General features: G+C 52.2%; 1 protein-coding gene and 1 long non-coding RNA gene across 2 annotated transcripts in view; one reads left to right on the forward strand and one right to left on the reverse strand.

The window, feature by feature from the left end:
- LOC149367099 (uncharacterized) overlaps nucleotides 1-15,640 on the forward strand; it is a 434,438-nt gene that overhangs the window by 7,651 nt on the left and 411,147 nt on the right. The window lies entirely within an intron of this gene.
- LOC149367100 (uncharacterized) lies at nucleotides 5,580-7,715 on the reverse strand. The gene has a single exon (XM_089566537.1). The coding sequence runs from the start codon at nucleotides 7,713-7,715 to the stop codon at nucleotides 5,580-5,582; it is 2,136 nt and encodes a 711-aa protein (XP_089422663.1).

Here is a 15,640-nt window from a genome sequence, read left to right on the forward strand (position 1 = left end):
AATGTTGTCCACGGAACGCCACCACCCGTTTGGCGCGATGCCTTCCGATTTTCTCGAAACACAGCACACTTTCGCGGACACCATATTCGGTTTTCGGCCTCACAAGTCAGCACAGCATATACTTTTGCATCTTCACCACGACATCTTAGATCCTGTCGAATGTCCCCACAACGACAAGGTGGTCCTGGCCTTGGATCTTAAAGGTTATGGGGGTTATTCCTGTAGTAACGCTCAAAGGGCTAGAAGCAGTTGTCGCTCTCTAGCACCAGCGTGCCAGCCCTAGCAGTCAGAGCTGTGACCCCCAACCCGCGGTGCGGTGAGTCGCAACCACGGCGGGTTCGGGCCAGAGCGGACAAACACGAGTATGCTACTCGGAGGAGCGTTTATTGCTCCCGAGCAATACAGTGCGGCAGCAACAATACAACCGCCGTAACGAGGGAGAGGGTTCCGCTCGCGTACGGGGGTGAATAACACAAAGGAAAGAACGCACGCAAAAATGTGGGGGAAGAATGTTCCGCTCACCTCGCGTGGTTCCTCGCTCACGGCCCGCGGCGGTCAAGTCACACACGGTGGCCGGGCGATAAGGGCAGCGGTCTCCGTGGCAGATCTCTGATCTATACGTGTGCACGGCTCCCGCCAGAAGACCAGCGAGCCTCGGGAGAAACGCGTCTCCTCCCGGGGTGTGGAGAGGAGGTCTCTCCGTTGTAAGAGGGGAAAGAGGGAAAGTCTCCGCGGCGGCGTCGCGGCGGGGAGCGAAAGGAAGCGGGGGTGGCGTGAGTGCCCTCCCTCGCAAAACCTCCCGAACGGCGCGCGCATAGCATCGCGTGATAATTACGCGCGGCCGTTACAATGGGGCAGGGGAGTCATGTGTATCCCCACAAAGTGCATTCGACGACGTCAAACACGAAGTAATCCTGGACCACCTCAGTAACACCGACTGTGGCCACAAAACATTCAACTACATAAAACAATTTCTTACAGACCGTCAAGCCTACATACGCATACAAGATGCGGAACACGGGCCATACACCATCGGCTCGAGGGGAACACTAAAAGGTGCGGTCCTATCTCCCCTCCTCTTCAATTTGGCAATGCTTCATCTTCCCTCCAAATTGTCTTCTTTGCCCGGGATACATCACGCTCTTTATGCGGATGACATTACAATCTGGGACGCAAGGTCACCTGGGCCACATGGAATCCTGCCTGCAAGCAGCGGCGACCCTAGTCGACGACTACGCGGCCTACTGCGGACTCCAGTGCGCCCCATCTAAATCAGAATTTGTGCACATATATACGTCCCTCCCCTCGGGACACAACCCCGCTTTGCATCAGTCTCCCCCCGGGACCGATCCGGGAGTCCAAGGAGACCCGCGTCCTTGGCCTCTTCATACACCATCAACGCAGGGTCGACACTACCCTAGCCAAACTTCGCAAGGTGGGAGACCAGGTGGGTCGCATGGTCCGCCGGGTCTCCAACAAGCGGGGCGGATTACGAAGCAAGGATGCACTGCGGCTTGCCCATGCTTTCGTAACTACTCAACCCCCTACTTGCACCTGCGCAAACATGATGATGACCAACTGGAGGTCATCCACCGGAAAGTCATCAAGCGCGCTCTCGACCTCCCGGTCACCACGTCCAACCAGCGACTTCTGGCCTTGGGCGTGGTAAACACATTCCGGGAGCTTCGAGAAGCCCACTTAGTCAACCAATACACGCGTCTTGCACAGACCGTGTCTGGTCGCCGCCTCTTGGACCGGCTACACATCAAACATGACTACCATATTGAGGAAAGAGAGAGAGTGCCAGAACCCTGGAGACGCGCCCTCCGGGTCCGACCCCTTCCCCGCAACATGTCTAGACAAGACCATAACGGTCGTCGCCAGGCGCGCGCGGAAGCGTTGGCGCGATACCATGGTAACCAACATGTTTATTACGTGACGTTGCCGGCCCACAGCACGGGGGGTGGTACACGGTCGCAGTCGTACACAACACAAACACAGTTAACGGGCTCACTTTCAAAGCCTACAGCGCAACACACGCGGAGGAGACTGCCATTGTTCTGGCTCTCACGAATCCCAAGTCAAAACATATCATCACCGACTCGCGAGGGGCCTGTCGGAACAATGAGTTGGGCTGGGCTCCCCCGCTTGCCTGGCGCATACTAGAATATAGCTGCCGATGCGAAGATCCAACTCCACGTAACCTGATTTGGGCCCCCCGGTCACCAGGGACTCCAAGGAAACGATCAGGCCGATCAGGCCGCCCGCGCACTCTCTCCCCGGGCTATCTCCCTGTCCTTGGAAGCCTACACCCAATCAGACAATCTGGCCCTTACTTTCAAACACATCACCGATTACTACAGGGAGCACCGGCGCTACCGGCCCCTTGTAAGGGACTGGATCGCGCTGACGAGCGCCTCCTCATCAAAATTCATACTAACACTGTACTGTGCCCGGCGGTACTTAAACATTTCAACACATCCTTTGATGGCACGTGCCAGTTCTGTGGGGAGGTGGCTGACACCTTCCACATGGTTTGGGCGTGTCAATCAAACCCATCTATGCCCCCCCCACCCCAACCCCAACCCCACCAGAGAGGACCGGGAGGCGGCCCTGCTCGGCTGTCAGGACCTAAAGACCCAAAAGGCATTGGTTCACCGGACGCGGGCGGCGTTGCTTGCCAATGGGGCCCCGGAATAGGGGCTCCACCTAGTATTGTTAGGGGAAAGGGCCAATAGGGCCTACTCCAATCACCTCTCTGTAAAAAATTTATTCCACAATAAACGTTTTTCACCACCACCACCACCCGTTGCCCCCCGCCGCGGTGGCTCAGTGGTTACGGCGCTCGATCCCTGCTGCGGCGGCTGAATTTCGATGAAGGTGAAATTCTAGAGGCCCGTGTACTGTGCGATGTCAGTGCACGTTAAAGAACCCCAGGTGGTCGAAATTTCCGGAGCCCTTCACTACGGCGTCCCTCATAGCCTCAGTCGCTTTGGGACGTTAAACCCCAATAAACCAAACCAAACCACCCTTTGAACGCAACGCTTTTTGAGGACAGGAAATGGCGCAGTAATTCTATTTCATCTCGGTGGACACCCGAACCGCACCGTACAGGAAGGGAGGAAGTGGGAGTGAAAGAAGAAAGAGAAAGAGGGGCCGTATTGAAGAAACTGAAAATTGCATTTGAGGAAAGGAAATTACGCAGTAACTGTCGCTCATATCTCGTTGGACCCCCAATCCGTTTGATGACGTCACCTTCTGGCAGATGCACTTGTCGATGAGTCACCCCAGGCGCTGGATGTAACGCCCGACGGACAGGATAATGAGCCTTTAATATACATAGATGCAGCACGCCTCGTAAACTTGGTAGCCGCAATATAGATGACATTTGAAGGGGAGGAAGAAGGGATCAGAAGGGTCGAAAATAGGTCAGTGGGGCAATCCCGCACGGCTCCACGAACTGATCGCCTTCGAAGCGACAGCTGAACCATCATCGCTAGCAGTTGACAAGCGCAAAGAAGCGACAAACATCTTATAGAACACTGTCACCGGCATTTAGTCTAGACAAGTTATTGCGACGCCCATGGACACTCAAGCCTCGGAGTAATCTTAGCCGGAGAATGTGGTTTCGTTTGAAGTTGACGTTGGCCACTGGTTGCCGTCTTGGTCGACGGAACAGAAAAATTACCGACGATTACGTTACTTCCTAATGCGAAATTTGAGCGCAGCAAAAAGCTGTTTCACCTTTTCGATAGATTGAGGCAAAGAAATCGAGCAACACATGTATGCGCTATCACAGAGTTTTTTTTTTATTTTTCACACGTATTCCTTTAACAAAGATTCCACTAACAGTTTTTGACAGTCATGAAGGAAGCTTTGTGGTCGGAGAAATAGACTGATATATGTTCGACTTGGTACACCAATGCTTGATTCTCAAAGACGAGATCTATACAAGTGCCTCGCGAGGTTGTCACAGCCGTGGGACGCGTTACGAGCGAGAGGAACGGGATGTTCTCCCGCATAAGTGTTAGGAAATTGCTGTTTGTCTTTATGTCAACATTAAAGTCCCCCACTACTAACATCGGTGTGGATCGATGGACGGTTAATGCGAGTTGCAGGAAGTGCACGACGTCTTTCGTGAGTGCGGTAGGGGCGAAGTAGGCAGCTACTACCAGCAAGCCGTTGGGCAACTTTGCGGCGCACAGTTTGCCAACTTCATGTGACGTGCCAAACATTTCGACTGGTATTGCAGAGAGACCTGTGCGCAAGTAGATAGCGACTCCCGCCGCTCTGTTGTGGTTTCTGCGAGCACCACAGCAGTATAGGAAATCTATGATTTCGAGAGGCTCTTCGGGATCCATCCAGGTTTCAGCAAAGCAAAGTACAGAGGAATGGCGCAGAATGTGATCGTGGTGTACGTCCTTGGCATGTGCGGCAAGGGAGCGTACGTTAAGAATGTGGTTGTGAATGATGAATCAAGTGCTGCCAGCGAATGACGCGTCCATTGGCTGTCTGCGTGTGTTACTGATGTGTGGTTAACATGTTAAGCTTCGCCTGTAAGAGTGGAACGCGACAGCGTCTTGCAACGCTGCCAGGGAGTCCACAGAACGCCATCGCCAATTCGGCTGTACGCCTTGCTGGACGGTAAATTTATTTTTTGAGGAAAGGAAATGTATCTCTCTCGCATATCTGGGTGGACACCTGCACCTCGCCGTAAGGGAAAGGGGGAAGATGGGAGTGAACGAAGACGCCGTATTAGCTAGACGCGCCTTTGTTCATTCCAAACCATTCAGCTGGCATTACGGAGTGGCTAGCGTGCTCGTATCGCACTCCGGAGACCCTGGTTCGATTCCCCAACTCGACCAATTTCGTTCTCGGTTTTATAGATTTATGCGGTCTAACTAGAAAGGTTAATTAGGCTATTTCATATTTACATTATTGCAATTCTATCCATCGTGTTCTGTCATTAACCTGTCCATTGTTGGAACTGTCTAGGATGTTCGACACAACGTATATGAAACGAGCAACGTCTTACTGAGTGGGAAAGTGCGTGGTGGTGGAGGGAACGCGGCTTCGTACTTATCTGTTTTTTTTTTCAGCAGCGTCTCCTTCCGCGGACGCTGTTGTCGCTGCGGCGCGCGTCTTTCTTTCTTTTCTTTTCTTCTGACCTCTTCATTCTCCTCTATATTAATTAGGCTAATTGATTAATTAAGCAATTAACTAAACCCAGTCCAACTTAGTTGCAGCATCACTATACGATCCCTTTGATTGGTTGCATGGTTACTAGCCAAAGTACAATTGGCCCCATTTGAAATTCGCGCACTGTGACGTCACGAGCATTTCGACCAATTGAAAAGCGTGACATTGGGGGCGGAGCTGGTTACGAGGCCGACGCCGACGCCGACGCCGACGCCGACGACGACGCGAAACCCAGGAACGGACGCCAAAGAGCTGCGCTCTAAAAAAAGTTAGCGAAACAAGTGCATAAATGTATTTAATGTCAACAACATGCACACAAAAGACACATACACACGCACAACAAACAAGACAACAGTGGTCAATGTCCCTGCAATCGGTCATCAAACCACATCACTCAGTTTCAGGTACTGCGCTATGGAGCGCCAGCAGTCAACATTGAGTTCATCGAACTGCGTGCTGCCATCGCCAGCCTCGCAGAGAACCGCCGCGCGCACAACACCAGCATAGATCATGTAGTTGTCGTGCAGATGGCACCTTGCCTTCTTCACGTACAGCGACACCTGGAGCTCGGATTTTCCAGACAGCGTCACTAGGTGTTCCAGCAACGATGCGGTGCCGCACAGTTCGTCGAAGGCAGTTGCCCAGGGATCTTTGGCCGAATCTGCAGGCCTTGCGTCAATGCTCATCACGAATTTCGCAGCCTTGTTGAGCAGGCCCCGGTTCTGCTCTTTAGCATCGTCGATGCGTGCACAATCCCACACTACGTCCTTGCAGGCAGAGTAACTTAAAGAAACCTTCGACAGGAATGCATTCTTGGTGATCATCTCTTGAAGCACAGGAACCGCGTCAGACATGCTGCCGGAGCTCCCGATGCGCAGCTCAACCAGGCTTCTCCTTAATTGGCCAACCAGGACCGACAGCAGCTCAGCAGTTTTCAAGGTCAGTCGTGAGGTTACCAACGTAAATTTCCTTAGGCGTTGGTTGCATATAAGGGCATCAAAGATCTTGGCCATTTGTGGGGCCGTCTCCTCACTCCCATTGTAAGCCCCGTGCACGTCTAAATGAAAGCTCCGTAGGCAACCACATGCCTTGAGTGTCGCACAGAGCGGAGTGGTGAGAGCTCCTTCTGGTGTGCCAGTGCCGCCCTGGTAGTCGACGTGTAGTGAGCGCAGTGAATGATTCAAGGCCAGCGAGGCATACACGGAGCACAGGACGCTGCTGTCAAACCCCAGGGGGCATATCTTCACCTTTGCAGCGCATCCAAGGGCTTGTGCCAGGGTTTTAGACACCAACGTAGGCTGCTCTACAAGCAGGCAAAGTTGGACGCGGCCAGGACTCGCCATTCTGAGAAGTTCAAGAGTGGAATTTTTCTCCTGTAGAATTGGCGATGAGCAGCTGATCTCCGGCAGAACGAGGCTTCTCAAGTTAGTGTTGAAAGGAAGTGCCGCGCACAACTTGCTGACAGTTCCTGCTTCAAAGGAACAGTTGCGCAAATTAAGGTGCTCCAAAGCGCAGTTCGCAGATAATGCCTCCGCAATGCATGTAGCACCTCTGCTGTCAAAGCTGCAATTTAGTAGCGACAGAGTTTGAAGTGAGTGATGGAAAATCAAGAACGTTGCCAATGCCTCTCCCACTGTGTCACTAATATATGTCTTTTCCAGAGCTAGGTGCTGAAGTGATGGAATTCCTTCTAACGCACCAAAAAGACTTGTCACACAGTAAAAACAATCTCGCCCTCCACTTAAATGCTCGCAGCTCATTTCTGCTTCGCAGAGACCCACCAAGGAAAGCTTCTGCAGAAACCTGCTGCTCCTGAAGACCCCAGCAATGGCGTCGCAGGCGGAAGACTCTGTGCTGTCCTGGAAGGCCAATTCCTCTAGCCGTTCACACGCGACTAGGGCGAGGAGCAGGGTGCTTGCAGATTCCCGAGACAGAAGGTTGCCGATCAGCTTGACGCTGCAGAGAGTCTGCCAGTTTCCCCTCAGCACATCAGCCACCTCGGGCGCCAGGGCGTCGCTGACGTGAATGTTGGTGAGGCCAAGCTCACGGAGGCACTTCGGAGGGCCAAAGGCTTGGAGAAATCCGCAATCAGGAAAAAGGCTACAGGTGGTATGAAGCTCAACGCTTTGCAGGTTATTCGCCGGTCCAGCGATGGCAGACGAGATGAAGGAGAGCCGGTGAATGTGAGCTTGGTCGTGCACACGGACCTTGCGGATGCAGGGGTGTTGTCTAGGAAGCCAGGCGATGAGGAAGGCGCCATCGTTTTCTTTGCCGGAACTATCGTACCTCAGCCACTTGTCAAATCGGTCGTCGTAAGAGCGCAGGCAGAGCTTGCCCGGTTCAAGCTCTGTCAACGCAAGCCTCGTCGGCCGCAACGCCTTGTTCCACGAGGCTATATCTTCAATTAACCAGCATCCTCTGGGGTCGTCGGCGCCGCAGGAACGCTCGCTCCGAAGCCCGCGTAGCAAGTGTTGGATCCTCCAACGCCAAGGGTAGCGGGTACCTGCACCGTCCATGCTAGCAGCACCGCTTCAACAAAAGTTCCGTCAGTGCCGTAATTTCCAAATGAAGTAGGCGTAATTCTTCCACAGCGGCCTAAGCTGCGCTTGGACCAAGCGTTGGTATTCACTCTCCGATGCGCAAAGCGTGCCAGGTCATTTTCGGAACACGAGTTGTTGCTCGCTGCCAGGATCTCCGGATCTTCAGATGCAGCTGTGTGGTTTTCACCGGTAGCTCACTACGTGATCGATCCTGGGGGCGTGCTCCGAGGCCACAGTATTTGGGATTCAGCCAAGAGAACGAAGCCGAGCACGGCTTCGAACACGAGGGCGCACGAGAATCTCCAACTCCCACGCGCTACGGCTTCGTCTTGTTGATGATGATGATGATGATGATGTAGCAAAAATGCAAATGGCGCCATCTATTGTCACTCCTGATCCCGGATGCCACGCTTGGATGCCATGGGGGCTGCAGCTGCAATAAGATTGAAAAATGCTCTTTGGCATTGTTGCGTGTGGGGGATCTCGACAAAGAGCTAAGGAGCGTTAGCGTATAAGCTGGTTACGTGACATTTAGAGTTACCTCCTTAGTGGTGGCGGTGAAACATTATTACCAGCGGATATAGAGGAGCGACCCGAAGTCGCCTCCCGCTTAAACGGCGGCCGCTATCCTTGGGCAGCGGCGGCGTCTTCAGCCAGCTGAAGGAGCTTGATCTGTGTGCCCGGGCCGGGGCTGAGCTTTAGAGTCTCCCAGTGATCGGAGTCGGTAATGAAGTGACTCGCGGGTAGGGACTGCGGGCAGTTCCAGATCATATTGTCACGTTGTAGTGACGGCAGTCCAGTGGTCAGGAAGACACCAGCCAGTCTTGGAAACGAAGCTCTTTATTTGGGCTGACTTGCGCCCGCAAAATAACTGAATCACTCGGCGGCGGCGTAAGCAACAAACGTGCTCGTCGGTCGTCGAACTACGAATGCCCGCTGCTCGTGGCATCGTTCAATTTAAAGCCGGCTAGGAAACTTCGAGATAACAGGTCGAGATCATCTAGAGTAATCTAGAAACACGTAGGCGAAGCTGTTCATGGCTGTGAACAATCGAGATTAGTCCGGTCGCTTCTCGCGTCAGGAACAAAAATGATAACAGCCCTTTCCTGCAGCCTTGAGCGTGAACGAACAAACACTACAATGATACGTGGCAATATGATTTAGATCGGGTTTCATATCACAATTTTTGCATTTGTCTGAGTAGAGTCTTCCCGAATAGAAGTTACATAAACTTTGATCCCACAGTGTATTTAGAGGTTTGTATAGCTCACTACCCTTAATTAATCATCTGAGAGACATGGTAGAGGTCTTTGCCTGGCATTGGGTGTAGTCAGGCTGGTAATAATGACGATAGCTCGCTGTCAGTCATAGCCATATCGTAGTCTAGATTTTCGAGGAGGTGATTCACGTAGGCGCTGCAACGCAACGAATTCTAGCACTCCAGAAGCGCCACGTAAAAATGGCGGGTCTGAGTAGCGCACGCAAGGCACCCTGCGTCCGCCAGGCGCCTCCACCGTCGGCGCTGCGTTCAGCGCCCCTAGTGGCGAGCTTTGCGTCTCGAGGGGGTCAGTATCCCCTGTAGGAATATATTGTCAAAAAATTGGCTGTGGCTCAACTCAGTTGAGCTACAATATACGGAACGAAAGGTTAGACACGGCTTAGCTTTGGTTCACCTTTATTGCTTAAAGACCTCACCGAGAGTTGATTGTTTCAGCGAGAGCAATTCACGTGGTGCATCACGTGCCACAAGTGCAAGAGCGAGCGTCCAGAGTGTTGCAGCCGACTGGCAAGCGCGCAGTTATGGCGTCGATGAAGAAGAGTGTAGAGGCACCTGCCACGCGCGATTTTGCCACATGTGGCGTGCCTCCCGTTCAAGGTCAAATTTATAGATTTATATACTCAAGTGTACAGTGAAGCTGCGCCCACACTGAGCCTTCGCGCATGGAATTCCTGCGCGTAGAAAAAGTAGTCCGCCGCTTCAACATTTCTTGTTACCTAAGCAAGAACCTTATCACAAGAAATTATGAGCTCTAGAATATTGATACGCGGATTGCTTGATGTTGTCAAACATTAAACAGCTGATTTCGTTTACTGTTGCGATCCGCGGCGCGCCGCACCCACGGTGCAGCAGACCGCGCGTGCGGCACAGCCCGGCGTGGGAGGCGAGATCAACGCGCAAGTAATCCGTTGGGGGGGAGCAGCCACTAGCGACGCGAACACAACACAGACTATACCGCTGCAACAGGATGGCCGGGCGAGTGCGAAATAGGTAGAGCACGCTAACCCATGGCCACTCGCAACAAGAGGGTGGTGGATCTCCGAAGGTCCATCCCGCCTCAGACTGCAGTGACGGCCACGCTCCAGTCGTCGGAGGTGCTGAGGGATCTCTGGCGACAGGGCAGAGTGGTCTTGGCCATCAGCTGCCCAGTTCCAGCCTCGCACCGATTCTGAAAAACGTGGTCGCGTCCACAATTCTAATGCAATGGCTCTCAAGAGAGCGTCAACGTAGGAGGGGGTTGGAGAGAGTGAGGTAGGGCTACGAGAACAGGGAGTCTTCCGAGACACGTGGTCACATCTGGTACCGGACAGGAGTAATCGGAGAGAATTGGTAGTTGCCTTTGTCCTTCGTTCGGAAGATGATGCATTGTTCGCCTGTCATCATGTCCAGCGTGGCGGCAAACTTCCAGAGGTGGCTCCCGCGCTTATCGTTTACTCCATGAGGTGCGGCCACGTCTCTAAAAGGAACTGTTTTGACAACCGATGATGGAGCCGAGAAGAGTAGGTCTTTGCCAAAAGTAACCAGGCTGGCTGGTTTGCATCTCCGTCGTGTATTGAAGCTGTTATGCCAGCCGTCAAACTCTGAACGTCTGTATTGTAAGGAGAACCCCTGTCCTCACCTTCCAAAAACATTTTTACTTTTAGGGAAGCCGTAATGGCTCTACTATACGGATTAGAAGCAAACCATGCAGCCTGGTTACTTTTGACAAAGGCGTACGTACACTTTGCGAAAACCGCTACGCTCTTCTGCTCGTAAAAATGGTGGCGCAAGCCTCGTTTGCTTTTTTCACGCCGCTTTGTGATCGCAGTCGATGTAGGAGTCACGCAGAGAGGGATGGCACCTTTGACATGGCGGAGGATGACTTTCGGTGTCACTTTAGGTCGATGAAGGCGCTGGCACGGAGGCTGTCCGCCAATCTTGAAAAGGAGGTCGGGACGGTCAATGGGGCTGCCAGACTGTTCCACGTGCATCGCTTCTTTGCGATCGGGAGCTTCCGAATTCCTGCCGGTGGCCATTCGGCTCCCGCAATCCTCGGCGGGCCGGAAAAGGAAAAAGGGAAGGCCTCCGCAGCAGCGTGGCGAAAGGCAGCGGGTAGCGTGTGAACCCTTTCCTGGAAAACGTCCCTAACAGGGCGCGTTTTCCGTCGCATGATAATTACGCGCTGGCGTTTCAACAGGAAAAGGCGTACGCGTGTATTCGCAAAACATTTAAGGGAATCCTCTAGCGAAATTTGGCCAGGGTGTCTTATTCTTTTTTTCACTTTCGTTCTTTAAGCTGCACTTGTTCCAATATTCTAAAAAGTAGAAGAAAAAGACGTAAGGTCGTCATGCGCGCTTGTTGTTCTATTTCCCGCCTTTGTAGCTGCGCATTGCTGTTACTGTTCTAATGTTATACCAACTAACCAACAGTGGCATACCTTTGTACGTTTCTTCGCCGCAGTCGTAGGGATGTGGAGAAAGAATAGCGCGAGCAAAATCTGAAAGGAAGAAGGAGAAGAAGACGACCCCACCAAGCGCTTCACCCGGGAGGGATCTCGCTCAGCGATCTGCTTGGCAAGTACGGAGCGTGCAATTTTCGTTCTAGATTTAACTCCTGCGGTGTTTTCGAACACGCCTTGTTCTCGGCGGCGTGCGCGGCGCTAGTGCAGAGCGCAGTTTTCAGAGGATACGCAGGGAGAAAACATTGAGGGGCACTTCGCTGGCACAGATACAATTATTTTTCACCCCCCATATCGCTCAACCTACTCGTAAGAGTACAATGTGTTAGCACTCTAGAGATTCCTCCCGAGCAAGTACTTTCACTGATGCCAAGATTCTGCCTACGTGCCCATATATGTGGAATTGGTCTCTCTCTACTTTACATCCATAGATCGCGGGCAGTCCTCATACCCCTCCTGGCGCACTGGTGTAGCGGTTAAGCGATGCGCCACTGCCCCGGTTGGTCGCTGTTTCTAACATAGCCACCTTAAGGTACATCTTGTGAAAAACAGCGCTTGCAGACAAAGCACCAGAACGAGAAGGAAACACAACTGCGCTGACTCCCTTCCGAAATAAAGTTGTTAGTCAGCGCTGTTGTGTTTCCTTCTCGTTCTGGTGCTTTGTCTGCAAGCGCTGTTTTTCACAAGATGTACCTTAACCAACTCGCCCAGCAACACACCTCACCTGTAGGGCTTTGTCAGACCTAGGTTGCTCTTGCCGAGCAACCTCTAGTGACTCTGTCTAAAAACCTTTATTACAGGTACAGTCTTTGAAAAAAGATTACAGCCCAGGGGGTTTGCTTCTAAGCCTCGGAGCGGGACTCCTTTAACATTCGTGGTAGTCCTATCCATTGGAGGAAGCAGGACCAGAAATCTTCTTACCTTCAGCAAATTTGGAGCGCTGCAGATGCATTACGAACCAGACAGTGTGCTTCAGAAGCAATCCCCCTGGGCTCCAAACTTTTGACCAAGGCTGTACATTACAGGGGGGAGGCCCCTCACAATCACTAGGATGGCTCTTCATTACAGGAGCCCATTGGCGACCGCTTGGGTTTGGGCGACCGCTGAGTTAGGACTTCGGTTTTGGGGCGAGGTTCGGGGTTGACTGACATGCCCACACCATGTGGGAGGTGTTCGAAGACTTCTCCGCACCTTGCGGACAGTTTCCCATACATGCAGATCCAAGTGCTTCAAAACTGCCGGGCACAGCAGTGTTTTGGTGTAAAGACGGAGGAGTGACTATATGTCCACCTCTCGCAACCAATCAATAATTTAACTGCTATCTCTCACGGTGGGCAGTTTGCTCGTGCACAGTCCGGTGGGTAGTTTGTGATTATGTCACAAGGTCACGTGACTATGCGGCAGGTGGTGCACTTTAATTCTCTGGGGATTTTTCACTCACGCCGCCGCCGCCAAACACGATGACACCCCGTCTTGCGCTGAACGGGACTCTTAACGTACAATTAACGCACGCCTTGGTAAGAGGTCCGGCTTCCAGGATCTTAATGATCACTCTGCGTCCTAACATTTGCTTTTCTTTCGGTCGCTTCACTTAAGTGAGAATATTATCTGCGCTGCTAGGACCTCTGCTGCGATATTTATACTGGCTGAATGAGTGTCATTTCTTTTAAATGGAAAGCGAGACGACACGATATAAAAATACACACAACCTGCTCTGAGTGTAGAGAGCTCTTAAATTTTGGCCAATGTTGATCGATGAGGATTGCATAATCATTATCGAGGACCGTGGTTAATACAATGAGGGAGGCAGGTTACTAAAGAGATCAGTTTTTTAAGGCATAGGCAAGTTGAATGTAAAAGAGCGTTTCGAGGGAACTAATCGAGTTATGCAAGGCCGAGTAGTTTGGTTGTGGCTGTCGTAGCAATTTTTGAGCACCTGTAAGCTGTAAGTGGAGCAGAGCGTGCAGCAGAAGCGTAACACTTTAGGAACGCACGCAACAGAGCAACAGCTATACTCCTTGCTGATATCTACCCCAATCGTACAGAGTTTCGAGTGATTGATTAAACGTTTATTTAGGAAACTGAGGACTTCTCTGGGTGGGATCCAGGGCAGATGGCGCAGGCCGCCCTGTCGACCAGCCATTGTGTTGTGTAAGGGCGAACTGACCGCCCACTCTTAGAGTCTTGGGTGGGGTGAGGGATGGGTGCGACAGTAAGAATGGCGTAGAATTGCTGCTCTGTATGTAAGAGGGAAGGGAGGTACCCACAGAAAGACAAGAAGGAGGACTAAGGTATGAGTTTGCAGGATCCTCATGGAGAGACTACTGTGATATGAGTGAAAACAGCCCGAAAGAAGAAGCCCGAAGGCGAAATGAAGAAGGGACAGGAAAGAGCGCTCTTTCCGCGCTCAGCGTTCTTTCCTGTCCCTTCTTCATTTCGCCTTCGGGCTTCTTTCGCGCTGTTTTCACTCATGTCAAAATGAACCAACTAGCCCAGCAAAAAGTTCTGCTAGACTACTGTGAGGCAGTACAAACGCATATTCACCACAGAAAAGTGACTGGAACGCACCCATGGCTCAAAATACACGTTTTCCTCTCCTCGATGCCCGCCACGAAACACAGCCAACCTGCTCATTAACATGTCTTGTTTAATACATCCGGAACAGGGCGCAGCTTGTGTTCACCTAAGCTACAGCTGCGTCACCTCGATGAGCTGCCTCATCGGCTTCCTGGGCATCGCTTTATCTCTGGGTGCCTGCGATGGCTCCGCGACAGGGCTGATGGCAACCCAGCCTCACCGGACCAAACGTGAGTGCCGTCGCATCCGGCATTAGATGTTCACACCAAGTCGCATTCTAGGGCACAGTGTGTGCCCATGCGGTTCATGTGGGCCTTGGTATCTTTGCATGAGGTACTGTTATTGTGGCCACCTACTATTCCACTATTGTGGCCACTTTTCGCCAGAAAAGGGCGAGAAATTATAGAAGTTTTTACACCGATAACTTTATTAGGAAACTGCGCATGTAAACGACGTCGGCGTCGGTGTCCCGTAGTGTGGCGTAGCCAGAAATTTGGAACGCCATCTGGCGTCCAGACAGGTGTCCAGTATGTGAGCCTGAAGCGCAATGGTGCCACAAAATTCTGCTCGCATTTAATAGGCCGTCGCGGGGCGAACGAAAACTCACTGATGCAGGCCGCTGAACATGCAAGGGCAGCGGAGAAAAATACACTGCTGAGCGACGCAGAGTGCCTAGACTGGCCTATATTGAGTCACGCCCTGAAGCCTTCGCTCGAAAGCGCCGGCGCCCAGCCGGAGAGGAAACGACTCGAACAGTCTGGGCAACACCTCGCTGCGTATCCAATGGTGACGCACGCCCAGGCGATAGAGCGCTTGTACCGTACATAACACGCGCGCGCGCGCGCGCGTGTGTGATGTGGTGTGTGTGTGTTTGTGGTGTGTGTGTGTGTGTGTGTGTTTGCGGTGTGTGTGTGTGTGTGTTTGTGGTGTGGTGTGTGTGTTTGTGGTGTGGTGGTGTGTGTGTGTGTGTGTGTGTGTGTGTGTGTGTGTGTGTGTGTGTGTGTGTGTGTGTGTGTGTGTGTGTGTGTGTGTGCGCGCGCGCGTGTGCGTGCGCGCGCGCCTTTGGACGAAGTAACTAAAAGAGGCTGTACACTATAAACTTTATCGCCCGCGGCTAGCTCGCGCCGTGGTTTAACCTAAAGAAGCGCTGCCCTACAACTCCGTGGGATCTCTGCTGTCACCCAGCGTCGGTTCTGCGAGGAAGCGCGTGCCAATTTTTAGCACGGCCGCATCGTGATACTCCGGTATAACGTGTGTCCCGGTAGTCGTGATACTCCGGTATACTGTTGCGGTTGCTGGTGAAAAATTTGTGCTTCTTTGATTAGGATACCAATGCTGCAAGCATTCTTTTCTGTATTGTAGCCTCGGTAAAGTATTGCTTTGCTTAGGTTGCCTTGTTCTGTAAAACACTATGAAACTATAAAACTCCTCTATGTTGCCAGATATATCCTGATTGATGAGGAATCCTACACCTAGTTCTCGTCTGTCTGCTAATCCACGATATCACAATGTACATGCCCGACCTTTAGTACTCACTAAGCCCTATACATCCCATTCAATAGCTGTTAGTTCCTCGAACAGCGCAGCTAAGTAAGCCTCACTAGATAA

The sequence above is a fragment of the Amblyomma mixtum genome, chromosome 1 (genome assembly GCF_055824585.1).
Source record: "Amblyomma mixtum isolate Tamu chromosome 1, ASM5582458v1, whole genome shotgun sequence".
Taxonomy (NCBI): Eukaryota; Metazoa; Arthropoda; class Arachnida; order Ixodida; family Ixodidae; genus Amblyomma; species Amblyomma mixtum.

What these genes read in the sequence shown, in the direction of transcription:
- LOC149367100 (XM_089566537.1), bottom strand. Translation starts at nt 7,715, where the DNA reads ATGGACGGTGCAGGTACCCGCTACCCTTGGCGTTGGAGGATCCAACAC.